This window comes from Tachypleus tridentatus, chromosome 13 (assembly GCF_004210375.1).
Source record: "Tachypleus tridentatus isolate NWPU-2018 chromosome 13, ASM421037v1, whole genome shotgun sequence".
Lineage (NCBI taxonomy): Eukaryota > Metazoa > Arthropoda > Merostomata > Xiphosura > Limulidae > Tachypleus > Tachypleus tridentatus.
Window position 1 is genome coordinate 129,790,437 of NC_134837.1, and position 26,947 is coordinate 129,817,383.

The 26,947-nt window shown below is 33.2% G+C and overlaps 1 protein-coding gene across 7 annotated transcripts; it reads left to right on the forward strand.

The window, feature by feature from the left end:
• Nucleotides 1-12,656: 12,656 nt before the first annotated feature.
• LOC143236889 (leukocyte receptor cluster member 9-like) lies at nt 12,657-25,057 on the forward strand. 7 transcript variants are annotated; one of them, XM_076475547.1, is made up of 4 exons: nt 12,657-12,820; nt 14,096-15,113; nt 16,064-16,111; nt 23,568-25,057. In XM_076475547.1, the coding sequence occupies exons 2-4, from the start codon at nt 14,109-14,111 to the stop codon at nt 23,619-23,621; spliced, it is 1,107 nt and encodes a 368-aa protein (XP_076331662.1). In that variant the 5' UTR covers nt 12,657-12,820; nt 14,096-14,108; the 3' UTR covers nt 23,622-25,057. The 7 variants fall into 7 exon arrangements, with proteins under 7 accessions (XP_076331662.1, XP_076331665.1, XP_076331663.1 ...); XM_076475550.1 differs by having other exon boundaries at nt 12,684-12,820; nt 14,096-15,029; nt 23,568-23,748; XM_076475548.1 differs by lacking the exon at nt 23,568-25,057 and adding an exon at nt 22,794-23,357 and having other exon boundaries at nt 12,684-12,820; nt 14,096-15,029.
• Nucleotides 25,058-26,947: the final 1,890 nt, after the last annotated feature.

Consider the following 26,947-nt stretch of genomic DNA (forward strand, 5'->3'; position numbering starts at 1 on the left):
ATATCTTAGTCTTTCCAGCCACTTTTACGTTTCAGTCAGTTTTGTTGAGAACTTCTTGCACTTCAAAAGGTTCGTCCTTTTCACTGCAGGATGGTTTGTTGTTGTCTATAAGAATTACAACCAAGACCTCCTCTTCGACCTGTTAACAGCATAAAAGTATTCCTGACTGTCTTGAGATGCAAATAAACTATCTTGAGAGAGTTGATAAATTTTCTCCATCCAATTTCTGAGATATTTTTCTCACTTCTGACTTTTCTCTTGTCTATAACTCTTTCAAGATTTGCATTGGACAACATACTGTTCTTTTATACAGTAACTCAAAGGGTGAAATCCCTTTAATCAGTTGTGGATTTAGCAAACAAATAATAGTGCTTGCAGTCACGTGGTATCTCCTAGTACATCTTCTTCAACATGCCTTTTGAGACTCCAATGATTCTCTCACAACGTTCAATACATTTAGTGCTCTACAGTGGAGTAAAGTCTTTCCTAATGTTTACGAGTCTGTGTACCTCTTGTAGCAGTTTTCTCTGTTTGCCTTTCAGAAAGCTCAATTTGCAGAATACTTCTTTGGTATGTTCTTTAAACCTTTATTGACAGTTTTACAAAGGTTGTACAGGGTTATTATTGTCTACACTGTTATCACATTACAATATACGATTATTGCACTTTAAATGTCACCATACTATATGGATAAATTCAAGATTACCTAGTATGTATCTTTCTCTTTTCGTTTCACTTAGCTTCCTATCATATTTTGTTCACGTATTTGTAAATAGCTCAACTGAGGCCTAGAACTTTCTCCACTCTAGTAGATATGTGATGTAACAATACTTACTTAGCAACGAGAAAAATGGACCCGGCATGGCCAGGTTGTTAAGACGTTCGAGGGTCGCGAGTTCGAATCCCTGTCACACCAAACATGCTCGCCCTTTCAGCTGTGGGGGCATTATATGTGAGGGTCAATCCCACTCTTCGTTGGTAAAAGAGTAGCCCAAGAGTTGGCGGTGGGTGGTGATGACTAGCTGTCTTACACTACTAAATTAGGGATGGCTACCTCAGATAGCTCTCGTGTAGCTTTGCGTGAAATTCAAAAACAAACAAACAAACAAACGAGAAAAAGAAAATCAAAAGGTTCGAGTAGCTTGAACTCAATTTACAACAACTGAATTACACAAGAAGTAAATTTACGTATACAAACTTGCCACCACTGTCGCTTCTAAAATAACTTTAACGTTTGGGCTTTATAAACTAAATAATACTATCGTATTAAAGTTAAAATGAATAGTCATGTATATCTAACAGAATTGATATATATGGTTTGTAAAATATATATTTAAATCTGTGAATATAACTATTATAATCATTAAATAATTAATTAAGTATATTTTATTTGGGATAATTAATTGAAATATATACATATATATATCTTATTTTTTAATGTGTTACTTATATAATTTTGTACAAAAGGTGAAACTTTTAAATATAATAAATTATGCACATAATAACAGACTATGTGTGACGGAAGTTAATTGTATTTTAGGAACTGTATAATTAATCTTTTTAGTTGTTTGTCTCGTACCTCGTTGGGACGGCGGTAAGTTTTCGGATTTACAATGCCACCATCAGGGGGTTCGATTCCCATCGTTGGACAAACCGGATAGTCCGATGTGGATTTGCTATAAGAAAACACACACCCATTCTTGTTTGCTCTTTCAATATTCTCAAATGACTGAAGAAATGAAGGTGTTATGAGCCAAAATTTTATACTTGAAAAAACATACACACAATAATTCAAAACCATTCTATGAGATTCTATGCCGCAGCTGAAAAATACAAAGAGTAAGCACTTAGTGTCCAAGAATCCAAATTACAAGTATTATTAATTTTTTAATATATGGAAAATACTATGCCTAATAGAACAATTAGAAATAGAAATCTTAATATGAAGAAAATTAGGGTGAAAACTAAATTTACTTTCAACTTTGTGTTGAAGAAATATTTAATAAAAATTGTTTGCGTGTCATAGTGATACTTTGAGTCGGCGCATGATTTTCTTCAATGGAGGTAGGTAGGTAGGTACTCAATATTTATCGGCACAAGATGTGGTACAGTATAGGTATAGGGAAATTAAGGTAAAAAGTAAAATATGTAAAATAAGGAACTGCCAGGAAGACTGAAGCAAGAAATATACCCTTGCTGTCAGTCACCTGAAGTTGGCTTTTCCAGTCCTGGGCTCAGTTTGAAAGAAAAATAAAAACTAAAATGTGTAAAATTAAGACCTGCCAGGAAGACTGAAGCATCAAGGTCGAATTTGCAGTCAGTCACCCGAAGTTGGCCTTTCCAGTCCCGGGTTCAAGTCAAAATAAAAATTAAAATGTGTAAAAGAAATCATGTTAAAACATTAAAATGTGTAAAAAAAATCATGCTAAAACACTATATAGTCCGATAAAAACCTTAAATTAAGTGTAAAAGACCAATGGCTCTTAAAAATGTAAAAACATGAGTGGAATGTGCAGTATCACCTATAACATGGCCAAGGTCAAGGGCAAACCCGCCTTACAAATATCTTTAAAATTGTGTCGTCGTTCTAGGTTGTAACGACGGCATGATAATAAAATGTGGATGATTGTGATCTGAGTGCCACATAGACCACACATTGGTGTAACAGTACCAGATAAAAAGAAGTGGTGGGTTAAAAAAACTGTGACCAATGCGTAGCCTAGTCAAAACAACCTCCTCTCTTCGATCCTTACAGAAGCAAGAGGGCCAAAGACCTAGAAAAGGTTTGATTTGATAAAGCTTGTTATTTTGTTGCACAATCCAGGTTGCCTGTCATCTGGTGTACAGTCTGGATTTAATAACTGGACCATAGTCCATGTATGGGATGGGTACTGGGATGATAGATCCAGAACAGACAGACTTTGCTGCTCTGTCGGCCAGCTCATTTCCACAAATACCAACATGACCTGGTATCCAAAAGGATGACAAATGAGAGAGAAATATGGGCCAGTTTGTTTTCGATATTAATGAGAAGAGGATGGTGACTATCATGGAATAATTCCAGGGCCAATAGACAGCTGAGTGAGTCTGTATATATTGTACAATTTGTATATCGCATTATTTCAATATGATTTAGGGCGAGAGAGATGGCATACAATTCGGCAGTGAAAACAAAAACTGTAGGGGGGAGCCTGTGTGCCACAATCAAACTGTCACAAACCATGGCAGAGCCCACTGAGTCACCCGATTTGGAACCATCTGTATATATAGGAATGGATGGATCATATGAAAGAAGTTCAGCAAAGAAAGAGCGATATTACCAATCGGGTGTATCTGCTTTCCTCAGATGACTCAAAGATAGGTTACAATTAGGTGCAGTAATTTGCCATGGTGGAATAGGCTGATTTGAAGAAACTGCAATGTTATTCGAGGATCGAGGATAAATCCAATTCTTCTAGTTGTGCCTGGATACAGAGACTAAAAGGAACAATAGCAGATTTTCTGTTATTAAAATGCGTGGTCCATTGTGGTTGGAAAACACAACTCCAGGTAAGATTCTGTGGTGAGGATGGAAGTTTGAAAACATACATTAGAGACAGTTGCAAATGGCGAATATATAGAGGGGGCTCATGAGATTCCACATACAGACTTTGCACTGGAGAAGTACGAAAAGATTCAATGTAAGATCGAAGCCCCTGGTGCTGGACAGGATCCAACATTTTCAGTGCTGAGGTTCTGGCAGAACCATAAACCAAAGACCCATAGTCAAGTTTGGATCGGACGAGGGCACGATAAATTTTGAGCACGGAGTGTCGATCTGCTCTCCAAGAAGTAGAAGAGAGTATCAATGCTCTTAGACATTTGATACGAAGTTGCTTGATATGCGATATAAAATTTAACTTACAATCAAATATAAGACCTAAGACCTTTGCCTCAGGGACGACAGGAAGTACAACATCATCAAGACGGAGTTCTGGATCTGGATGGATTCCTCGTTTGCGACAGAAATGCATATAAACGGTTTTGGAGGGTGAAAATTTAAAACCATTTGCCGTGGTCCACTTCAGTATCTGATTGTTCATTAATGGATCTTATCTGAAGGAAATCTAGTGCAAAGAAAAATATTTTAATACAGTTTTAAAATAAATCGTAATGTTTTTAGACATTTTACGTATGAAAAATTTAATATTTGGCCATAACTTGTAAATTTATACGAAAAAGTAAAATATCTGATTTAACAAACTTCTTTTCAACCTTAATTCTCATCAAAAAACTGTTAAAATTTGTATGACATCTGGTAAATGGAACAGATTTGGTCTTACAAATATGCCACTGTCTTCGGTTTTCGAAAAAGACGTACAAACAAAGATAAATTTCACATTTAGATTAATGGTTCTTATAAGGTGCAAGTACAGGAGATCTTGCATTTGGTAAATGTGTTTAAAATTTCAAAACGATTTCAAACAGATGTTTCGCTATCTGAGTTTTGAAAATACAAAGCAAGTAGAAAAAGAAATTAGTGAGAGTTGTTTTCAAATTATAAGACAAGGCTAAGTGTTACATTAATCTCAGGTAGCATACTTTATAACTTTTCTTTCAGTAAAGTCATGAACACGTAAATTTAAGAGCAAATCATTTCAAAAAATTAAATGTTACATTTCGTATGCTACTATTAACAAAATAATGTGACTGAAATTAAATTTGATGTTGCAGAAGGAATTTAAAATGAGCAGTTAAATTCGAGACCACATAATATGTTCTCAAATTCTTAAATGTAAATTTTAAGAATAATTTGTTTTTCCCTTATCATGCGAATAATGGTCACAATATTTTTAAGCCAAAGGACTGAGAAAAATAAAACAAGAAATTAGAAGAAATTATATTCTTTAGAATTTAAAAAAGTAATAAAAATTATAGCTTTAGAGTCATCAGAACCACCGAAACAGTCACTTTTAACAACAGATTGAAAATTCATCTTGATAATTCTAATCTCTGTTCAAAATCCCAAATGTAATAGCAGACACTCAATTAAATTTTTTATAATTCTTCTGGATTTTTCTTGGTTAAATTTCTCCACCAAATATGTTTCATTAACTTTGCTGTTTCATTCATGCGTTGCACGATGGAACGTTGTACTCTAAAATAAATTAAATATTACTTTATTTAACAGTATATTTAATTTTATTTAACATACTTCACATTTTGCTATATTTCTTCAAATTCCACGAAGTGTAAATTTCAGACGTAAGATTTCGCAGTGTTCTTAAACTATTAATATTTGTTTCTTTGATGTTAAGCGAAATAAATATGAAATTTTAGTTTTTATTACTAAATGACTTAAGAGTAGGTAAGCTCTAAATAATTATTACAGCAGACAATATTTCTTTTTTCTGAAAATAACAGAATGTTATTCTACAATGATTTAAAATTCTTGTAATCAGTCAGGTTTATTTATTTAAATCTAAAACGTTCTAGACATGTTTTGTATTTTTATCCTTCACTTGTTCTTCATTGAGGAACACAACGACAACAAGAACAACAAAAATCCATGTAGTTATAACAGCATTTTGTTTCAAAGAGTGCATGTGTGTAAAATGATATAAAGAAATGTAGAAGTGGGCGGATGATAAAACCGACAAGTGAGAAATGTTCCAGTCGAAACCGATACCATCTTATGGTTAGGTTTGTTTATTTGACGTGTTAATGTCGTGATACGATACCAGAGAGCAACAAGGTCGAGGATTTGCTATTTCGCGTATTACTATCGCTTATAACAAATTTCCTTCCTGTATTATACCAACGTAAAAACAAATACTTAAAAATAAAAAAAATATATATACACAGACTTTTGTGCGTGTGTAGAGTGAAAAAACATTTATTAATTAAACTCATTACCGTGTAGATTATGTGGAAAAGCACCAATACCAAGCAAAGTGAAAAGTTTAAAACACAAAATAATGAAAATACAAAACTTAAAAGCAAAATAAGTTTGTTTGGGAATTTCACACAAAGCTACTCGAGGGCTATCTGTGCTAGCCGTCCCTAATTTAGCAGTGTAAGACTAGAGGGAAGGCAGCTAGTCATCACCACCCACCGCCAACTCTTGGGCTACTCTTTTACCAACGAATAGTGGGGTTGACCGTCACATTATACACCCCCACGGCTGGGAGGGCGAGCATGTTTAGCGCGACGCGGGCACGAACCCGCGACCCTCGGATTACGAGTCGCACGCCTTACGCGCTAGGCCATGCCGGGCCCAGCAAAATAAGAGAAGTAACTTTTCACGTAACCGTGATTAAGAAGTATTTCAGCTCTTATTTTTAAATATTGAATTTTCTATTAATCATCATTTGAGAAATTGGGTTTCAAAGTGAGATAGAGAAGTAATGAACTACATAGTATAAATTGTACATGATAGTTTAAACTGATTTAAGTTTATGATACAGTCTACGCCATTTATATTTAGACTTTAACCCTTAAACAGCGGGAATGTTGCAGGTAGCAGCATCAATTGATCATGGCCGCCATTTAATGGTTAAAGTTGTACTTTATTGTTGTCAAACAGATTACCACCCTTCTGTGGTACAGCGATACGTCTACTGGCTTACAATGCTAGAAATCTGGTTTCGATACTCATGGTTGGCAGAATATAGATTGTGTAGCTTTGTTCGTAACTACAAACAAACAGATACATGAAGAACTACTTTCTAAAACGCATTACCTGTTGCAACTCATTTTTGATACAAAAACTTTCAAGTTGAAAACACAATTCAAATCTGGGAAATCTAAACACATTAAAGTTACTCAGAAGCACTTCTATGATAAAAAGATCAAGGGTCAAGATTTCAATGTCAGACAGAAGGAGTTAATTTTGCTTCCTCTAGACAACAGCAAAAGTTAAAAGGACTATTGATGTGCAGAAAGTGGTCGCCAGAAAGTGAAAGTAAATTAGAATACCAAAATCTGTCATGTCAATATGCTGAAGTGATACTTCGAGATGGAAGAAAACCCAATAGGTGCAGCTTTTGAAGCAAATATGGATATTGCAGGTGTGGCTGTCATTGATGCAGACCTTGAAGACAGTGGATTTCTTATAGAAAATGAACATTTGCTAGACCCAAAGCCATTGAATGCAGATGAGATGTACAAGGACATCAACATAAGTGAAGAACTGACCGGCAAGAAGAAGAAAGAGGAACAAGATTTATTGTGTCAGTATACAGATATATTACGATAATTTATTTGTATTGGAATTTTGCGAAAAACTACACTAGGGCTATTTGCGCTAGACGTCTCTAATTTAGTAGTGTAAGACTAGAGAGAAAGCATCTAGTCACCACCCACCGCCAACTCTTGGGCTACTATTTTACCGACGAATAGTGGAATTGACCGTCACATTATAACGCCCCCACGGCTGAAAAAGCGAGCATGTTTGATGCGACGGGGATCCGAACCCGAGACACTCAGATTACCAGTCGAACGCCCTAACCATTTGGCTATGTTGAGCCATATTAGGAAAGACATCTCCGTTAATTCAAGATCAAAATGAAGACAAGTTATCTTGTCAGGATGTTACCTTACCAGAGGCCTTATGAAAAGAGGGACCAATAAAGGAGCTGCAAATGTTGGTTCAAATCATTATTTAGCTTATTTAGTTATTTAGCATTTAGTAATTACTTAATTTTCATTACAAACGTCTTAAAGTAATTAATTTAAAGGCGACAGTTATATCAAATTTTGTTACATAACTCTCTAACAGTCGTACATTGTCTTTTGCTCATTGCCTTAAGTGGTTATTGTAATATAAAATCGTTTAGCAGTTTGTAGAAAGTTTTAGGTGTCAGGATAGCAATGTATATATATATGTAGGCAATTAAGCGAGTGCAAGGACAGTCACACCAGTTAGACTGTAATTTTTAAAGTGAGTTTCACAATGATACTATAATAACAGAAATAAAGGAGCATAATTTCTCTTTTCAAAGAGTGTCTTAAAGTAATTTAACTCTCCTGTCTTGACTTTGATTAAAATGAGATAATTATTTAAATTTCTGGATATAAATATAGTAACAGTAACCAATGAGGTTACGTAAGTGAAATTATCGCAGACTGTATAGTGAAAAGAGTTGTTGTCAATTGAGCTCTAAGTTACTAAACTAGTTTGTGTAGACGTCTAGCAAGAAAGAGAAATAATTATTTAAGGCTTTAGATATAGCTCTGATATTCAATAGTGAAACAAGTTTTAATCCACACGTTTGACTTGTTTTGAATATATTATTTTAAAACACATTAATTGTGTACTGTCCCTTTATTATTCGGATTTATCGCCAAGAAGTTTCAGACACCTACTGTAAAGGAATCCTAGCCCACAAGTTTAAAACCCAGTGTGTGCGCGCGGAAATGCGTGAGTTGTTGAGTTTATATGTATATGGTTTCTTTTTGTCTATATGCGTTATTCCCGAACGCAGGTTCTGTCTATGTTAGAACACCTCATACCCATTCAAAACACATCTAATATTGTACATCACTTTGTAGACATGTCTTGGAAATTTGTGTGTATTATTTATCATGGTTTTCAAAAGCAAAACACATACTGAGGTTTAGTTTCTTTCACCTTAGTTTTTAGTCGCGATCCTAATAGACCCTTACTTTAATTAGGTACATATAACATTAATATAGAGTTTCAACATTTTATTTACAAAGTGGCACGGAACATTTTATTTCAGAAATTCTTATATTGTAAGTTATAAGAATGTTGGTGTGGATAAATATGTAGAGTTCGAATGTTTTTATGAAAATATGCCCCTTGCAGGTCTAGATTGTAAAATAAATTTGTCTTGGCATAAAACATTGAAGTGGAAGAATAAAGTTAGCCATAATAATAATACAGAAATTAACCTCATGTTACGAACTATAGCAGTAATTTTGTAAAATATATTGCAGTTGGACAAGCAGCAAGAGAAATTCTCACGGTTCTCTCGCGAGCCATGGTACAAACAATCATCCTGTGCCATGTAGATGATGATTTCGTATCTCACCCCTATTGACACACATTGGAACTATCTTCAACACACTTTGGAACAAGCCAAGCATGAGCAAGTGGTTAAGGTTTATTTTTTTGAATTTCACACAAAGCTACTCGAGGGCTATCTGTGCTAGCCGTCCCTAATTTTGCAGTGTAAGACTAGAGGGAAGGCAGCTAGTCATCGCCACCCACCGCCAACTCTTGGGCTACTCTTTTACCAACGAATAGTGGGATTGACTGTCACATTATAACGCCCCACGGCTGAAAAGGCGAGCATGTTTGGCGCGACGGGGATGCGAACCCGCGACCCTTGGATTACGAGTCGCACGCCTTAACGCGCTTGGCCATGCCGGGCCACGTGTGGTTAAGACACTTGACTCGTAATATGAGGGTCACGGGCTCGAGTCCCCTTCGCACTAAACATGCTCGCCCTTTCAACAGTGGGAGCATTATAATGTTACGATCAATTCCACTATTCGTTGGTAAAAGAGTAGCCCAAGAGGTGGCGGTTGGTGGTGGTAACTAGATGACTTCCCTCTAGTCTTACACTGCTAAATTAGGGACGGCTAGTGCAGATGAGGCCCGACATGGCCAAGCGTGTTAAGGCGTGCGACTCGTAATCTGAGGGTCGCGGGTACGCATCTACATCGCGCCAAACATGCTCGCCCTTTCAGCCGTGGGGCGTTATAATGTGACGGTCAATCCCACTATACTCTTGGTAAAATAGTAGCCCAAGAGTTGGCGGTGGGTGGTGATGACTAGCTGCCTTCCCTTTAGTCTTACACTGCTAAATTATGGACGGCTAGCACAGACAGCCCTCGAGTAGCTTTGTGCGAAATTCAAAAACAAACAAACAGAAACAAACGGCTAGCGCAGATAGTTCTCGTGTAGCTTTGCGCGAAATTAAAAACAAACTTTGGAACATGTCGCCACCTTGTCTTTCTCACTAAAAGGCGGGGCAGTTGTTACACTTTATTTTGTAAATGTTTTTTGGCAGGATGCATTCGTTATATAATTTGCTTAACATGTTTAATTTTCCATTCTAAAGCGAAAAATGATTCTTATCGTGATGTTAAGGTTATATTTATATGTTTGTTTTTAAATATATAGAATAGCTCAAGTGGTTAGGTTTCATTTTAGTTTTGTAAAGTGTTTGTTTGTTTGCTAAACGTTTCTCTCTTTGTGCTTTTTCAGTTCGTTAACAGTTTATGTAACTACTGTGATAGGGAATCGATTTAGGTTAGTGAAGCAGTGGAATAAGTGTACGATATCTTCATCAGTGTACAATATAACTAGTCCTCTGCAGAAATTACTAAAACAAAAAACAAACCAGTTTTGCTGTAATAATGTTTATGAACAATCGTTTAACAAAGTGCGAATAGAACTCACTGAGCTCCTGTATTTGTATACCTAGTTACTGAAGACCCACTTATAATAAATAAATATGCAACATAACTTCAAAATCTTTATTGAAGGAGCTCATAAATGAAGTTGTTTCAAGATCTGATATATTTATAGAATTTCACTCGTATTGGAAATAAATCAATATTATTTGTGGTAATGTGTAGCGTGAATGATGTATAAAAAGAAGGGAATACTGGACTTAATAAGACTAGTGTAATTACTTTAAAACTGAAAATACCACGTTTGCCATTTAAAATTATAGGAATAGGAATTAAAATATATACATAGCATCAGTGAGTAAAGTGAAAATATGGAAATAGAGGAAGAGTACCCAGGATCCAATTTCCCTCTCCTGTAGAAAACTTCTAAAAATGAGCTATAATGTACAACATTTTATTAAGTATATACTTGAATGACTGACTGTGAAAAGGGAAGACGTTGACCTTACCTGTCGCACCCTGTTCCAAATAATGTGAACAATTAGTAGCAATTGGATTCTTGCTCAGTAAAGATAAATGAAAACATATGAACTTATCTGCTTTCTTTTAGATCCTCCACAAATATTCAGTTATACTATAATATTGTTTTAACATTTCTTCTCCTATGCAGTCGAGGATCCTCTCCTTAATAATTTAGTTATGTGGACGATGTGACTGACTTGTGTCTTTTTAGCCCAAAGCTATCGGGCTACTGCATATGAAATGTCAGATTTTCATACGCAAATTTGAAACTCGATTTTCAGTGGCTGAAAAACAAGCGTTACCATAAATTAGAACAACATAATATACTGTCTAGTTTTTTTCGAGCTCAATTTTTCTAATTTCAGAAACTAAGTAATATTTATATTGACTTTTGTTAAAATTTGGATAAAATTGATATACGAGTTTAAGTTTGATCACAATGTGGTGACACCAGCTCGTAATATAAATCACACATTTGGTGATGGTACAGTTAATGAATGCACAGTACAACGCTGGTTTAAAAGACTTATCTCTGGTGGCCAAGCCTTGAAAATGTACCTCGGGCCCGCCCTGAGACAGTCCTTAATGAGGAAGGATAGAAGACCTTAGTTAAATCACATACTTTGCAAACCGTTATAGAACTTGCCAACAAAATGAATGTTCATTATTCAATAATTGAAGCAATTGGTGTGTTTGTATGTTTTATTATAGCAAAGCCACATCAGACTATCTGCTGAGTCCACCGAGAGGAATCGAACCCCTGATTTTAGCGTTGTACGTCCGTAGACTTACCGCTGTACCAGCAATTGGTAAGGTGAAAAAGTTTGATAAATAGATACCTCACGAACTGACTGTAAACTATCAAACAAGTTGAAATTTGTTCCTTACTCCTTACACGCAACAAAAACGACTCGTTTCTCCATAGAATTGTCATCTGTGATGAAAAATTGATTCTTTACGACAATCAACGACGATACGGACAGTGGTTTGACTACGAAAAAGCACCAAAAGCAGCTCTTCCTCCTAAGATGTTATGATCAGTGTTTGGTGGTCGCCAAAAGATGTGATTGAAGGATTCGTTGCATCACAGGACGTCCAGTTCTATATAGATGACATTTATAAACTTACAACTCGTTGACATTTTAGTCTAAAAGAGTTTATTCTGATTAAATAAATTAAAAAAACAAAACTATGTACTTATTTCACATTTTCCTTTAAAAATCCTCGTTGCACCAAATTGCTCGTTATGGGGTTGTTATAATGTAACTCTGAATCCCACTATTCGTCGGTAAAAGAGTAGCCCAAGAGTTTGAGGTGGGTGGTGATGACTAGCTGTCTTCCCTCTAGTTTTACACTGCTAAATTAGGGACGGCTAGCGCAGATAGCTCTTGTCTAGCTTTGCGCAAAATTCAGAAATCAAACCAATCCTTTAAAAATCCGTCATTTCATATGCAACAGCCTCGCTGTCCACCGCGAAAAATCGAACTTCTGATTTTAGCGTTGTAACGTACCGCTGACCCAATTTGGACTCTTCATAGCGTTATTAAATTAGATATGTGATCAGCATTCCCTGTTAATTATTTTTCAGTGTTGAATTTTAAAAATGGCAATGGTTAACTGAGATTCATAAAGCCGTTGTTAAAATAATTTTGTTTACGAATTTATAATAGATCACAAAACCTATATGGTTAAAATGAGACAAACATGAGATCGGACTTTTTTCCATAATTTTCATCACTTCAAGCTATCTTTTTGTTGATTGCATTGCGTGTTGTAACTTCGTATTACACAACTTTTAGCAATGTATAACATGTATACTATGAGTAAATTTTAAAAGTGACCTGAAACTGCTTTATTTGGTAACTACTAAAGGGCTAATCGAATTGTGCAGTGTACATAGGACTCTAGTAAAACTCAAAAGTTACATTTACAGGTAAGCAAGTTATTAAATGAGTTATTGATTGATAAATACATTTTAAATATAAGTTTTCTTAAAGTTTAACAAGTTGTGAATACTCGCTTATCAGCTTATAACCGTACTATGTTACTAATATTACATGATTATTAGGATTTTCAAATATTACTGTATTAAACAACAAATTATACAAGAAAAAACTGTATTTAATGTCACAAGTGAGGTACCTTTAACTTAAGCACAATGTTAGTATTTTTATCTCATTTGGTAAACCGAGGAAAGGAATGGTCAGTAAATAACTTAATTTTCTGTTGCTATATTAGTATTTAATATTGGTGTCATCTCGTATTGGTACAGCTATTATCATCAAGGTATTGGGTGTTGTTGACGTTATGGTTATAACAGTATTACGGTAATGCTACTTTACAAAAGAATATTTCGATTGTTTGTTGAGTTTGGAAGAAATGAGAGATTGCTTTTAAGTTTAAGTATAATAAATACAAGGTAATGCGTCAGAGTTATTAACATTTAAATTATAACTGAGTCGTACAATTTTTATGGAAGAAAAGGATCTTGAGGTTTTAGTCGATCAAGTTATTGAACTGTTTTTAGCAGTAGGGCAAAAATGATATTAATTTTAATGTTACTTGTAAGGTGTATGCATTTACAGAAACATTGATATGGTTATAACTCTAAAGAGGCTGAATACAGTTTTCTATCGACTTTTTGTTTATATTTTAATTAATGTTAAAGGTCATAACATTTCAATTAATCTCATTTTAATTCTTTTACTTTAGGCTTGATAATAATAATATACCATAATCTTAAGTATAGAGTACATAACATTATATGAAAATGGTTTCTCAAAAGAAATCTTGATTCCCAGCAAAAAAACTCTTGGAACATTTGTATAAAACGTAAGTTTATTTTAAAGAAGATTAATCTTTTCAATTTAAGTCAATAATTTATTTTCAACTGAGACTACAATATACATGTAAACCAAAACATTCAGGATCCCATTTTATGTGTTTCATCTCTTTTTGACTTGTTACAAGAACAGTAATGTATCATGTTTTATTACAGTAGTTTATCAAATAACCAGGAATATTTTAAGAGAGTTTTAAGTTCTGTTTATGATGTATCTTTGATTATTTTCCAAAAGCACTAAAGTTATAGCTCTTCAATTCTGAGTAATTTGAAAGGTAGTTGTGTTTTTTTAGACAATGGAAATAACCATATTTTGCCAGTGTTGTGTAACTGTTACATAACTTTTGTTTTTGATTTCTTTTTCAGGGATATTTTGAACATGGCAGAAGCTGTTTCAGTATTATCTTACAATAATTTTGAGATGGAACCTGAAAATGCAACTAAAATTCCACCTATTATTAAAGAAGAATTCCCTGATAAAGAAGTTTGTGTCTTTTACCTTGCGGGCAAATGTCGATTTGGTACAGAGTGTAGAAACAAACACGAAGACTCGTGTAGTGATTTGACTAATAACTATGTATCTTCCAAACCAAGACAAACAACTCAAAGACCTCAAGATAGATTATCAAAGAAGCAAAAATTGAAATTATTAAAGCAATCTGTAGAAGATGCAGAAACACATACAACAAAGAAACCTTCCATGAAAACAGCCACTGATGTTATTTCCAGAATCCAGTGGGATGATTTGCTGTGTAAAGAATACTTTAAAGTAGGATATCTAGATAGGTTTCTTGGAATAGTTGAGAAACCTTTTCTTGCCTTTGACTGGAGTGACCCTTCCATTGTAGATAACTACACCTTGGCAATTCCGAAACATCGAATACATTATTTTAAATATAAGCATAAAAAAGTATGGGACAAAAATGAACGCCTGGATATAATTTTTGGTTCAACAGGAAGTGAAATCAGCATTAGTGACTTAATAAAAAAAGTTGATGAAGAAGAGAAGATAATGAAGAAGGAAGGAGTAGAAGTTGAGGAGAGAGAAACTGGAGATGATCTATCCAGTATTTACTCAGATGACAGTAACAGTGATGATTCTTTTGAGATCCATATTCAAGAAAGAGCAGAAACAGGTGATCCAGTGACCTCATTTTACACCCATGTCTCTCAAGTGGAAGAGTACAACTATCAAAGCAGAGCAAAAAGTCAGTTTGAATCTTACCACGATTATATTCAACCAAATTTCTTCATTGCAGTAAGACTTACAGAACCAGATGTATTGGACAAAATTATGGAGGTGCGTGATCATATTCAGTCTATTGAGCCAGTACTGAAAGAGTGTTTCATGAATCGAGAAACTTTTCATCTCACTCTTTCCATGGTATGTCTAGAATCTGTAGCAGAAATAGATCAAGCGTCAAGGGCCATCCACCTTATAAAAGATGAGTTACATGATTTTATAAGCCCCCATATAAAGCTTCAGTTACAAGGGCTTAATAACTTTGAGCAGAGAGTTGTTTATGTCTGTGTAGAAAATCAACCTTCCTTCATTACTTTTGTTGAAAAAGTGCAACAACTTTTAGAGCGTGAAGGTGTCACTTTGGCAAATAATTATAGTTTTGTTCCTCATGTGACACTGTTAAAAGTCAATAGACCTGTTTCGAGATTAAGACATACCAAATACATAGACCCTTCTCTTTATATGAAATTTGCACAAAACTACTTTGGTTCCATGAAAATTGGTAATATTCATCTTTGTGAAATTGGAGATCACAGAAGAGAAGATGGATTCTATCAATGTGTCACCCAGTTAATTTTATAGAAACATTTTCTTTTAAAGCAGTTTAAATGTTGTTCATGATATTTGGAAAACTTGTTTTACATAAATAGTGGTTCCCAAACCTTTTTGCATAAAGACCATCTGTTTTTTTTTGTTTTGAGAGTTGGGGATTTGGCAGACCATATAATAACAGTATAATTTAACAAAATGAACTAAGCACTGAAGATCACTTTGTCATTAATATTAATCACATATTTTTGTAAGTTTTAATGCTATTGCTATGCATGTTTTTTATGAGCAAAGTTTTATAACATTCATCAGGTTTATCCTCGGGTCACATTCAGTATTTATCCTGCTTTTGTATGTAGACTTTAAGGCTGCAAATGATGCAAATCCTATAATAGCAAATGGCATCAGAAAATCATTTGTCTGCAGGTTCTGGATACTCTCCATTTCTCTGAAACCAAACCTTAATAATGTTTTATTCTAAAACTATGAATTTAATTTTCCATTAAAAGAAAACTCCAACAAGCATTTTTTTTCTTTCATAGAGATACCAGGAAACAGGCCATTATTTTACAATGTACTCAAAGTCCCAAGTAAGTAAAATGTTTTTACATTTTAACTCTCAAATAATATAAATAAGATTTTGACTTTTCCATTTAATTTATATAAATTTTTACTGTGCATGTAGCTGAATTTTTAAGGCTTCAAGTATCAAGTTTGCTCCAGGATCTATAAATCTCTCCATAATTATGAAAACTTTCCTTGAACCATTCAAATGGAGTCCAGAGATCATATTTTGAAAATCTTTGTCTCAAACCAAATTCATATTAGCACCATTTTGCCAAATATCTTTTTGGAAATCAGTTTCTTTAATCTATTACTGTAGATTTCACATGCACATATCAAACTTTAATGAATACATTTCCTAGCAGATCAAAAGGCCCATTAAGACCTTGTGGTTAGTGTGCTTGACTCTCAATCTGCAGGCTGTGGGTTCTAACAAATCTTGATACCAAATTTGATGAGAATTCAACAGGAGGGCAGAGTAGTGGTGAAACATGCTCATAAAAGCTGCAAAACACAAAACTGATAATTTGTATGTAACCCTGGATGGACCTAATGAACCTCAATACCAATTTTAATGAAGATTCATCCACACCTTGCAAAGTAGTTAATGGACAGATAATACTATTAAATTTATATATATTACAATAATTTTGGAGATGCTCAATCTTAAAACTGACATTAACCAAGCACATCAGTCATTTCTAACTGCTTTCCATAATACATTTAGTTTATCAGCACCAATTTTAACAGTCCAGTCAAACAATTCTAATGGCCATATGTTTGATTAATTCACTAATACATCTTCACGTGTAGTAGCATAAATACTTCTTTCATTTCCCAGTAGCTTGAAGTATGATATAGTAGAATAGAAACAACCTGAGTCGTGTGTCTTGTGACATTTTCCATATGGAGATTCCTTTTGATTATGTTGATAGAATACCTCAAGAAATGGCTAGTGTAGCTAACTCAATCAGTAACTTTGCAAAAACATTCAACCAACAAACAAGTAGATTAGTATATTTTCTCCAAGCAAGCCATAACTGCTGGATAGAGATGATGGAAATATCAAACCCAGAGTGAGCACACACGTCTATATATGTATATATAATGCACAAGTCTAGATTGAGACTAGAACTCCATTATCCATTATTGATTTGTTAGCATGAAAGCAATATTTATTATGAAGGTTATTCTTGACTACAAATTTTTATGCACGTGTTTACTACATTGTTTACAAATACTGATTTAAACACATGATGTGATTAAGATGAGAGGTTTTCTAAACAATTAGTTTCATCTACTGTCTTCAAGTATATTAGCCTACCAACCATTACCGAGGTCCTGAACTTTAGTTAGAGGATTATTGATATCACCATCAATATGGGATAGTGAACTTTAAGGTTTTAGAAGTGACCTTGTATGCAGATATTTACATGTAAGGATATAATTATATCTTCAAATATGTCACAGTAGTCTCTGTTGTAGTTTTTGGGTGTTGAAATTACATACTGAAACTTTAAATTAGCAATTTCTTGGGACTATTTAAGATAACTTTGTGAACCAACATATAATTAGATTACCAACAAATTCAAAATAAGTTTCTATTAATCCTGAAATATTTTTTGTGAGATGTTATATTCAGTGTTTCAATAAGGTTAGTAAATAATTTTATTTCAAATTTTGGGTTGTTAAAAAAAATCTTAATTTATGGTGAGTAATATACAGTGACATTAAGATCTTTTTAAAATTTTTTTAATACAATGCAGTTTTGATTCATTTATAACTTCTAAGTTTGTGGAAACTTTGAGACATAATATATGAAAATTATTATTCTCAGTAGTGTATATGGGCATGAAACCAATTGGGACTATCCACAAAAGTGTGACATCAACAGATTATAATGAACCATATAATTATATTTTGTGTTTTTATCACATGATATTACATCATTCTGATCATTATGGTATGAAAAAGCAAGGTTAATTATTTTTGTAAAGTTAACATCTTTATGAATGTATATTGCATTAGTGGCGGTGAAGAAGAAAACCATGAACATGAAATGTTGAAATATATATATATATATATATATATATATATATGCTTGAATAATCTGTACTTTTTTAAGACAGAAAGAAAAACTTTTCTGTTTATAGTCACTACATGTGATATGTAAACAATGTTATTGTATATTGTACAGACTGTATAATTGTTTTTTCTTTAAGAGCTCACTAATTTTGAGTCCTTAATTGGGATCTACCAACCAACCTGTTCAGTATGTGAATATATTTTTACAGTACCCAATTGTTTTTGTTACATCCCTTTTTATTTGAAGAAATTAAACTCAGAATTACTTACAGTATTAAATTTTGTATTGTTTTAAATTTTAATTCAGTATTTTGATGTTGAAATTTAAAAATTTATTCAACTAAAGTATACACATACAATTAGAAAAACAATATCAAACAAATTACTTGTATTGCTGGCATTGGAGGATACAAGAGAAAGTAATTTACAAAATTGGACACTGGGGCTGAAGATGATACATCAATGAGTAGAAAGTAATTTCTTTAATGTACAAAACAGTTTTGTGTTATTTCATGATAATAATGACATTTTTCAAAATGCAGTTCAAAATTATTTAAGCTTTATATATTAGAATGAAATGTGTAAAATAGTTTATTACAATTTGTTAATTGGCCTGTCCTACAGTACATACTTTTTCATAACAATTCAGTACAATGTTTACTGTCTCTAAGGGTAAAATTATATTGCATTGCAGTTGCCAAACCTGTTATGCAAATTCATAAATTTGCTTATACAGAAACTATGTTATGTTACCTGGAGTACACACCTGTTGATGGAAACTATGTAAACTTGTGATTAATGAAAGATTATCTTATGACATGAGAAGTTGCTTCCCTTGTATGTAATTTTAAAAAAAACATAAAAACTATAAAACACAATGTGAAACTGCAAATTTGCTTGTATTTCTGCATAGACTCAACAAATCTTGATACCAAATTTGATGAGAATTCATCAACAGGAGGGCAGAGTAGTGGTGAAACATGCCCATAAAAGCTGCAAAACACAAAACTGATAATTTGTATGTAACCCTGGATGGACCTAATGAACCTCAATACCAATTTTAATGAAGATCCATCCACACCCTGCAAAGTAGTTAATGGACAGATAATACTATTAAATTTATATATATTACAATAATTTTGGAGATGCTCAATCTTAAAACTGACATTAACCAAGCACATCAGTCATTTCTAACTGCTTTCCATAATACATTTAGTTTATCAGCACCAATTTTAACAGTCCAGTCAAACAATTCTAATGGCCATATGTTTGATTAATTCACTAATACATCTTCACGTGTAGTAGGATAAATACTTCTTTCATTTCCCAGTAGCTTGAAGTATGATATAGTAGAATAGAAACAACCTGAGTCGTGTGTCTTGTGACATTTTCCATATGGAGATTCCTTTTGATTATGTTGCATACTGTTGACTTTTGTATTTGTGGATTATTACTTATTAGATGACACTGCAATGTGCTGACACATATCACTCCATCTCAGTAATATTGGTTATGATTATCACATGATTTGCTCACTTTTTATATTCCAAATGGTTTTAATATAATATATTTAATCTTCAGTCTATATACTAAAATCTTTAATTTGGTCTAGAAGCCAGTGAAATTTAATTCATATTTATAATATCAGTATGACTGTGACCAGATGCATAAGAAATTCTTCTCTGATAAACTGTTTAATTTATATGTTAATGATACAACCAACTAGGATGCAGAAGTTGATACATCAATGCATATTACAACTCTCAACATTCTTTCACCATAACTAAACATGTACTACATAACTACATGGAAATGAAATCAACCTGGTTCTAAGTTAATTTAGACCTATTATCAAAAGCTTGGCCCAGCATAGCCAGGTGGCTAAGGCACTCGACTCATAATCTGAGAGTTGTGGGTTCGAATTCCTATCACACCAAACATGCTTGCCCTTTCAGCTGTGGGGGCATTACAACATTATGGTCAACCTTACTGTTTGTTGGTAAAAGAGTAGCTCAAGAGTTGGCAGTGGGTGCTGATGACTAGCTGCCCTCCTTCTAGTCTTACATTGTTAAATTAGGAATGGCTAGTGCAGATAGCTCTTGTGTAACTTCGTGCAAAATTCAAATCAAACCAATCAAAGATCATCATTAAATTTTTAAAAATTTGTCAATTTCTTTCAGTAAATCCAAAACAAAGAAATATAGTGAAAATGTTATTATTTGAAACTTCTATTTGAATAAAGCATTATAAAAGCAACAAGCAAAATTGAGAATACTATTTCTGGTGTTCAATTCCATATTGAGATAATTTCTGTCAGTATAATTAAAGCTGAACAGGATCTAATTGCCAACCAAATGTTCACTCATTAGATCTCTCCTTTGTACCAATGCAGGTGAAGTTCTTTTTTGCTTCATTACTGTTCATTATTATACTAATAACACATTGAAATACATGGAGTTGACCTGCAACAGATGTCTTTCACATTGCCTAACTACATACATTAATAAAATGTTCAACTGTGTTTACAGTGGTTCATTTAATAACAGATATTGATATATTTTGAAATCAAATGTTTCGTGATGGTAATATAAGGCATGTCAATATATGGAATGTATTCCAGAAAGGTTAATTCTCCTGACTGGGGAAATAACTTCTTAATATATCCTGGAAATCTAGATCAACATTCTTATTTCGAGTGTGTTTTTCTGATAGTAAAACCACATTGAGTTATCTGTCATGTCCACTAAGGATTATTGAACACCTGACTTTGGCATCATAAATTGATAGACTTACCACTGTTCCAGCGGGAGATCCGTATTTTGAAAATTGCATGAAATATATACATGTTAGTAACATTTTCAATGTGCTAAAATGCAACACCTATACTGTTTAAAACTGTATTTAACACAGAATACTGACTATATATAATACAGTGCTGACTATAGGAAAGCACTACAAGCATTCAATACTTAAATGTGGTAAATAACAATGCTGAAAGAAATGTTACTTTTATTGGGGAATATGATTCCAAAGTAACAAAGCTGGAAGAACAGAGATAACTCATGTTTCAAGTTGTGCAGGATCTCAGAAGGCACTTTCCTAACAGTAACAAAAGGAAACAATAACAAAGTAAATATGACACCACACTTAAATCATACAAAAGTTATAGAATTAAACTGTTTTATGTGTAATAAAATAATATTTTAAATAACTCATTTGTAATACATAATAATTTGTTTTATATCACACTAATATATACTGTACCATGCCACTGCAGTTTATAACTTCAACCTTATTTAGCAAATATGGCCTAAAAAGGGTGAAATTTGACACTTAATGTACATTGGAACACACTTGAGATGTGAGTTTTAGAATTTTTAACCTGAAATAACTTTCAAATTTAAACATCATCAACTGCTTACTTAAAAATCACATATTGTACATTTACAAATAAGTGTTAAACAGAGAGCACCCTTTCTTGAAAATCTTTTTGTTTTTATTGCATTTTTGATTTAAAGTTCCATTGCTAATTGAACAATAATGTTATGCCTTCCTGTACATCAGTTCACGTGACTGTATATTGTGGCTTCCTCAAGTGCAATAAGGAAGTTGTGCTCTAACACAGCAGGAGAAAGTGATATAAATTTTACAAATATAAGGAATTTTGTATCGTGTTGCTAGATTTGTGACAGTTAATTTTTGTGTTTATCAGGTGTAATAGTTTTTCACTTTCCCCTAGATGGAATCACAAGGATACAAAAAAATCTGGTGATTCGTGATTGGTCGCTTTGCTTACGGAAGCAATTTTGCATATTACATTGGATTCTTGATTATCAGTTTATGTTGTATTTTAGGACACTAGATGTAATCTGTCTGCATGATTATGGCAGGAGTAAACCTATTTTATTTTCATTATTTTTCTCCATGATTCTTTTTTACTATTATTGTGATATTGTTCGAGTTGATACAGTCAATCATATTAATTGAAGTTTAATGCTTTACACTTGAAAACACATTAATTGTTAAACAACAGCATTTTGTGTTCCAAGTACATGTGACGACGAATGCAGGTGTGTAACAGTATATATATTTTTACCATTATCTATGTGAACCAGTTTGTTTAATTTCCCCGAAAGCGGGTTCCGATGGCTGCCTGGAGAGGTGAACTATTTTAACCAGTTGCATGATTATTATACAGTAAAGCATTGTCTGTCAGTCAGTCAGTAGACACTAAAAAGAGACGCTTGACGTCGCAGTTTATGCTATAGTGACGCCTGTAAAACGTACACATGCCAGAAATCACGAGAAGTATTATGCATTCTGTAGACTACAACACAACATGACATATAAACTTGAAAAGCGAGAAATATTTGCTAATCTTTATTGTGACTTTATTTAAAAGCAGAACATTTTCGGCGACCTTGCGCAAGTGCACATAGTATGATATATATACATATAAAGTAAAAGTTGGTCAAAATACTGAGAGTTCTTACGTTTTATTAAGAGTTATAGTACTTAGTAAAGATCACATTAAGATGGAAACATTATCTTTCTGTGATTTCCTAATTCAAGTGTAGAATCTGTATTGTTAGATCCTAAACTGAAATATTCGTTTGTTTTTAGAAGATTCAGGCTGGAATAATAGCCACTAACAGAAAGGAAACAGTTACCCTTGGGAATTTTCAGAAGACAATAGCAGGTTATCAACCAAAATACAGGAAAAAACAACAAGTTAATAATTAGTATTTAGGAGTTAAAGCACAATATTGATATCTGAAAACTTACATAATCGTATTGGCTATGACTACATACAATTGCCACAACCATATCAAGAGTAAACATTTAGTGTCTTTTTCAACAAATAACGACAGAAAATTACTTTCACCAGAAAAGCACTTACTGCACCGATATATCCATGTTTAGAGAGAAGAAAATTAGTTTTTCTGCTTCATATAATACACATAGTTTGAAAACTTTGACTTAACTTCAATCTTTCTTTTTATTTTTGTAAGAACACTTGTCTCCGTTTCAGAAGATATTTAAGTTTTATATTGTCATGTAGAACTATTTGTTGTGTCTCAATTCAAATTAATGTTGTAGATGTACCAAATTACTGTATATTTAATTCTGAAAGTTTAATTTTTCCTATACTGAAAATTTACTTCCAATAATATTCCTTTTCTAAAACTTTAGCATTATCTTGACGAAAGTTTCTCTTCTTTACCAATCTAAGCATTGGCATGAATTATAACTCACTTGCTCCAGCCTTTATATCCTACAATATCGTCTGTAGCGATTTTTATCTTGTTAGTTTCTCCACTTAGATCAATGCTCTCCCTCTATCTGATCTGTATATAAACTCCCTGTTATTCTTCCTCATTCAGTTATTTTTTTTAGGCTGACAAGATTATTAGACCCAAACATCAGCAATCGTTAGGAAGGGTGGATTAGTGTGAAATAAGGTAAGTATCATCAGAAATACATTTTCGGAATAGGAAACACATTTAAGCTAGAATCCTGCATTGTCAAGGCTGAGAGACCAGTGATTGCAAGATCCACACAGAAAAAGGTCTGCATAAAAGAATCAGATGTACAAAGTTGAGATATAATAAAGCACACTAGTAGAGTGTGTGCTACTTTTGGAACAGGTACATTCTTCACACAGATCCAGTGAAATTTCAATGTTGGCAGTAAAGACCAACCAGTTACAGAATCAGTATTGTTCATTATCACAAGATTCATTGAGGTCCCCGTCGCACCAAACATGCTCACCCTTTCAACCGTGGGGTGTTACAATGTGACGGTCAATCCAACTATTTGTTGGTAGAAGAGTAACCCAAGAGTTGGCAGTAGATGGTGATGACTAGCTGCCTTTCCTCTCGTCTTACACTGCTAAATTAGGGACGACTAGTGCAGATAGCTCTCATGTAGCTTTGCGCAAAATTCAAAACAAACCAATCATTGAAACTCTGACAACATAGAAAAAGTTCTACATCTCGTCTTTGAAATTATAGTGCTGCGGATGCAAAGTTAAATTGAAGATGTAGTAGCTAGGACATGTGGGGACTACAATATTACATAACTGTATAAAAAGAGATTAGCAGACTAATGCACTAGATCACAAGTGTGCTCGAAAAGTTATTACCTGCTAACTTCTGCCAGTATTAAAGAAAAAAAATTAACTTGGTTGCAAATACTTTTAAAAATATTTTATTTAAAATTTACATTCATGATTTACAGCTGATAACAGACATCGATTTATCTAGTTTTTTACATAACAACTTCATCCGTCCTCACTGTGAATGTAGTGGGTTTTGCACAGTCTGCTGCTTCACAGAAATATCCTGACAATTAGTCAGATTAGATTAATATTACAAGGCATCAGATTATTATCTTGTTACTAAACACCACCTGATGCTTGAAAACAAGTCTGAAATGCCCTTTCAGATGTTGATCTTTCAACCAGCCAACTACACTAACTAGGTAAAATTGAGTGGTTACCCCACAACATCTTCAGTGAACCACCACTGTATAGCTCATAAAACAAATAAGGCCATTGATTGTTCAATCAAGTCACTGTTCTAAGTACTGGTCAGGATTTAATCAAGGCATGAATTGGAAATTATCTTCATGACTTCAGCCAAGTATCAGAGTTGGCATGCTTCTTTTTCATTAGCATTTCTCATCTGGCCAGTCATAAATAGATGTGTTATACTTGTCTTTTTCTCATCTGATGTGAAAATCTGCAGAAATTCTTCCAAGAATAGGCAAAGAAGTGTTAAATTGTGAAATGAATTAAAAACTTGTGTATCTATGTTGAATAAATTATTAATTATGTTCCTTATTTTCCGCCCATGAAAATAAAATAATAATTACAAACAACAAAAGTTCTTCTGATTTATCTAGACCGTACCAACTCTTAAACTGAATGATTAAAAACTCACAACCATTTCTTATGGTTGAATTATCTATTAAAACTTTCCTTAGATTTAGGAAACAACTAAATTATGCTTAAATAGTAGCATGCAATGTGTACAAGTTCGCGCATTGTACAGTTCAACTTTCTCGGACTAATATACTTTATAATAACTACAGGTAAGCCTAATGTAAAAAAACAAACAAAATAGAGTGAATATCTACAATAATGAACAGTGACATCCCGAGAGGCAGAGAAATGGTCAGATTTAAGAAATAATCTACCACTATGCACCATTTGAATAACACAGACCAACAGAACGTAATACCTTTAGATAATGTTTTTAACACCAGTTCTTAAATTTCTGCTTTGCTGTTTGGAGACATGAAGTTTCGATATCTACTGAAATGATGTTTTACAAGACATTACACCTAAATCATCATTTTTATAATAATAGCAAATAATTAATCGACCACTAAAAAGCCCCACGTAATTGATTTGTATGTAAAATACATAAATACCAAAGAGAAATATAATTCACAAATTGTTTATTCTTTAAAGCATGAAACTAATTTGATGAAAATTTGGACGTCTACGTGCAGATAAGTTTATATAAAATAAAACTAACCACAGAAGGAAAGAAAATATAGAGCTGAAACCGTGTTTTATAACTTATTTACAAATAACAAAGTTCAAATGAAATATATACTCTCCAAATCGAGAAACTTAAAATAAATTGGTGAATATGGTCTGATGTAACTGTAAACTCTATAATGAAAAGAAAAACAAATCAACACTTGGTGCTAATATCATCAAAACTGAACAGTAAAGGAAAAATAAAAAGTTTGCACATAACAATAACGAAATAACTGTGTTGTTAATTTCGTATTTCGGTGTCGATAATACAAGAGATAAAACTACTTAGCACGTAAAATACAGTTAAAATTTTTGGGTAAAGTCTGATGAAAAGCATACGTTGAAATCACATTATCTATCAGTTTGAATGTGTTTTCCTTTAAAATCAGTATTAAGAATTAAAAAATTTTCCAGATAAAGGACACAAGTAACAAATTCAACTCCACGTTTAAAATCTACGTTTCTATAATTATGTAGGTTATTGAGGAGAACGAGTTGATCAGAAACAAGTTGTTTAAAGCAGCTTCTGAAGACAAATGCTAGTGGTTATTCAAACATCTAGAAATACAACGTTACAACACTGCAATGCATAGAATTTAACGAAACTATACTTAGTAAATACTAGATCTTAAAGCTGAGTCAGTTGAGCATATTTTATTGTATAATTATGAGATAAAATTTTGGCATATTAGAATTCTATTCAAACTTAATACAAGCACAAGCCATCAATAAGCACTTCAATTATTCGTAAGTTTTTACTGTCAAAATGGCGACTATACACTAAGCCGACTGAAAGGCCGGGGAAATTTTTTGAGACACAACATCCTTAGGAAACCCTGGAGAAAGCAGAGAAAGGTTACATGATAATCTTTTATCGGTCCTATAAAACTTCTAAGCGTACTTTATACAATAGTTCATTATCTTTCCGTACTTTTTCGACAAGTTATGTAAAACTATTTGTAAAAAGACCATTTCTGCGGATGAGTGTCAACAAACGTTAAATTAGATATTCTTGAATTGAAATGTAAAAGAAGGCAGTGATTTCTTTTCTATCCAATAATTATTTACGTATATCTAATCACTCTTACATCTTATCCATGACATTTTACGTACCTCTAATCTCATTTGCATGTTGTCCAATTTTATTTACATATTTCTAATCTCATTTACATGCTACCCAATTTTTCTGTAGGTGTCTCAAATTTTATTTATAATAATATCACGT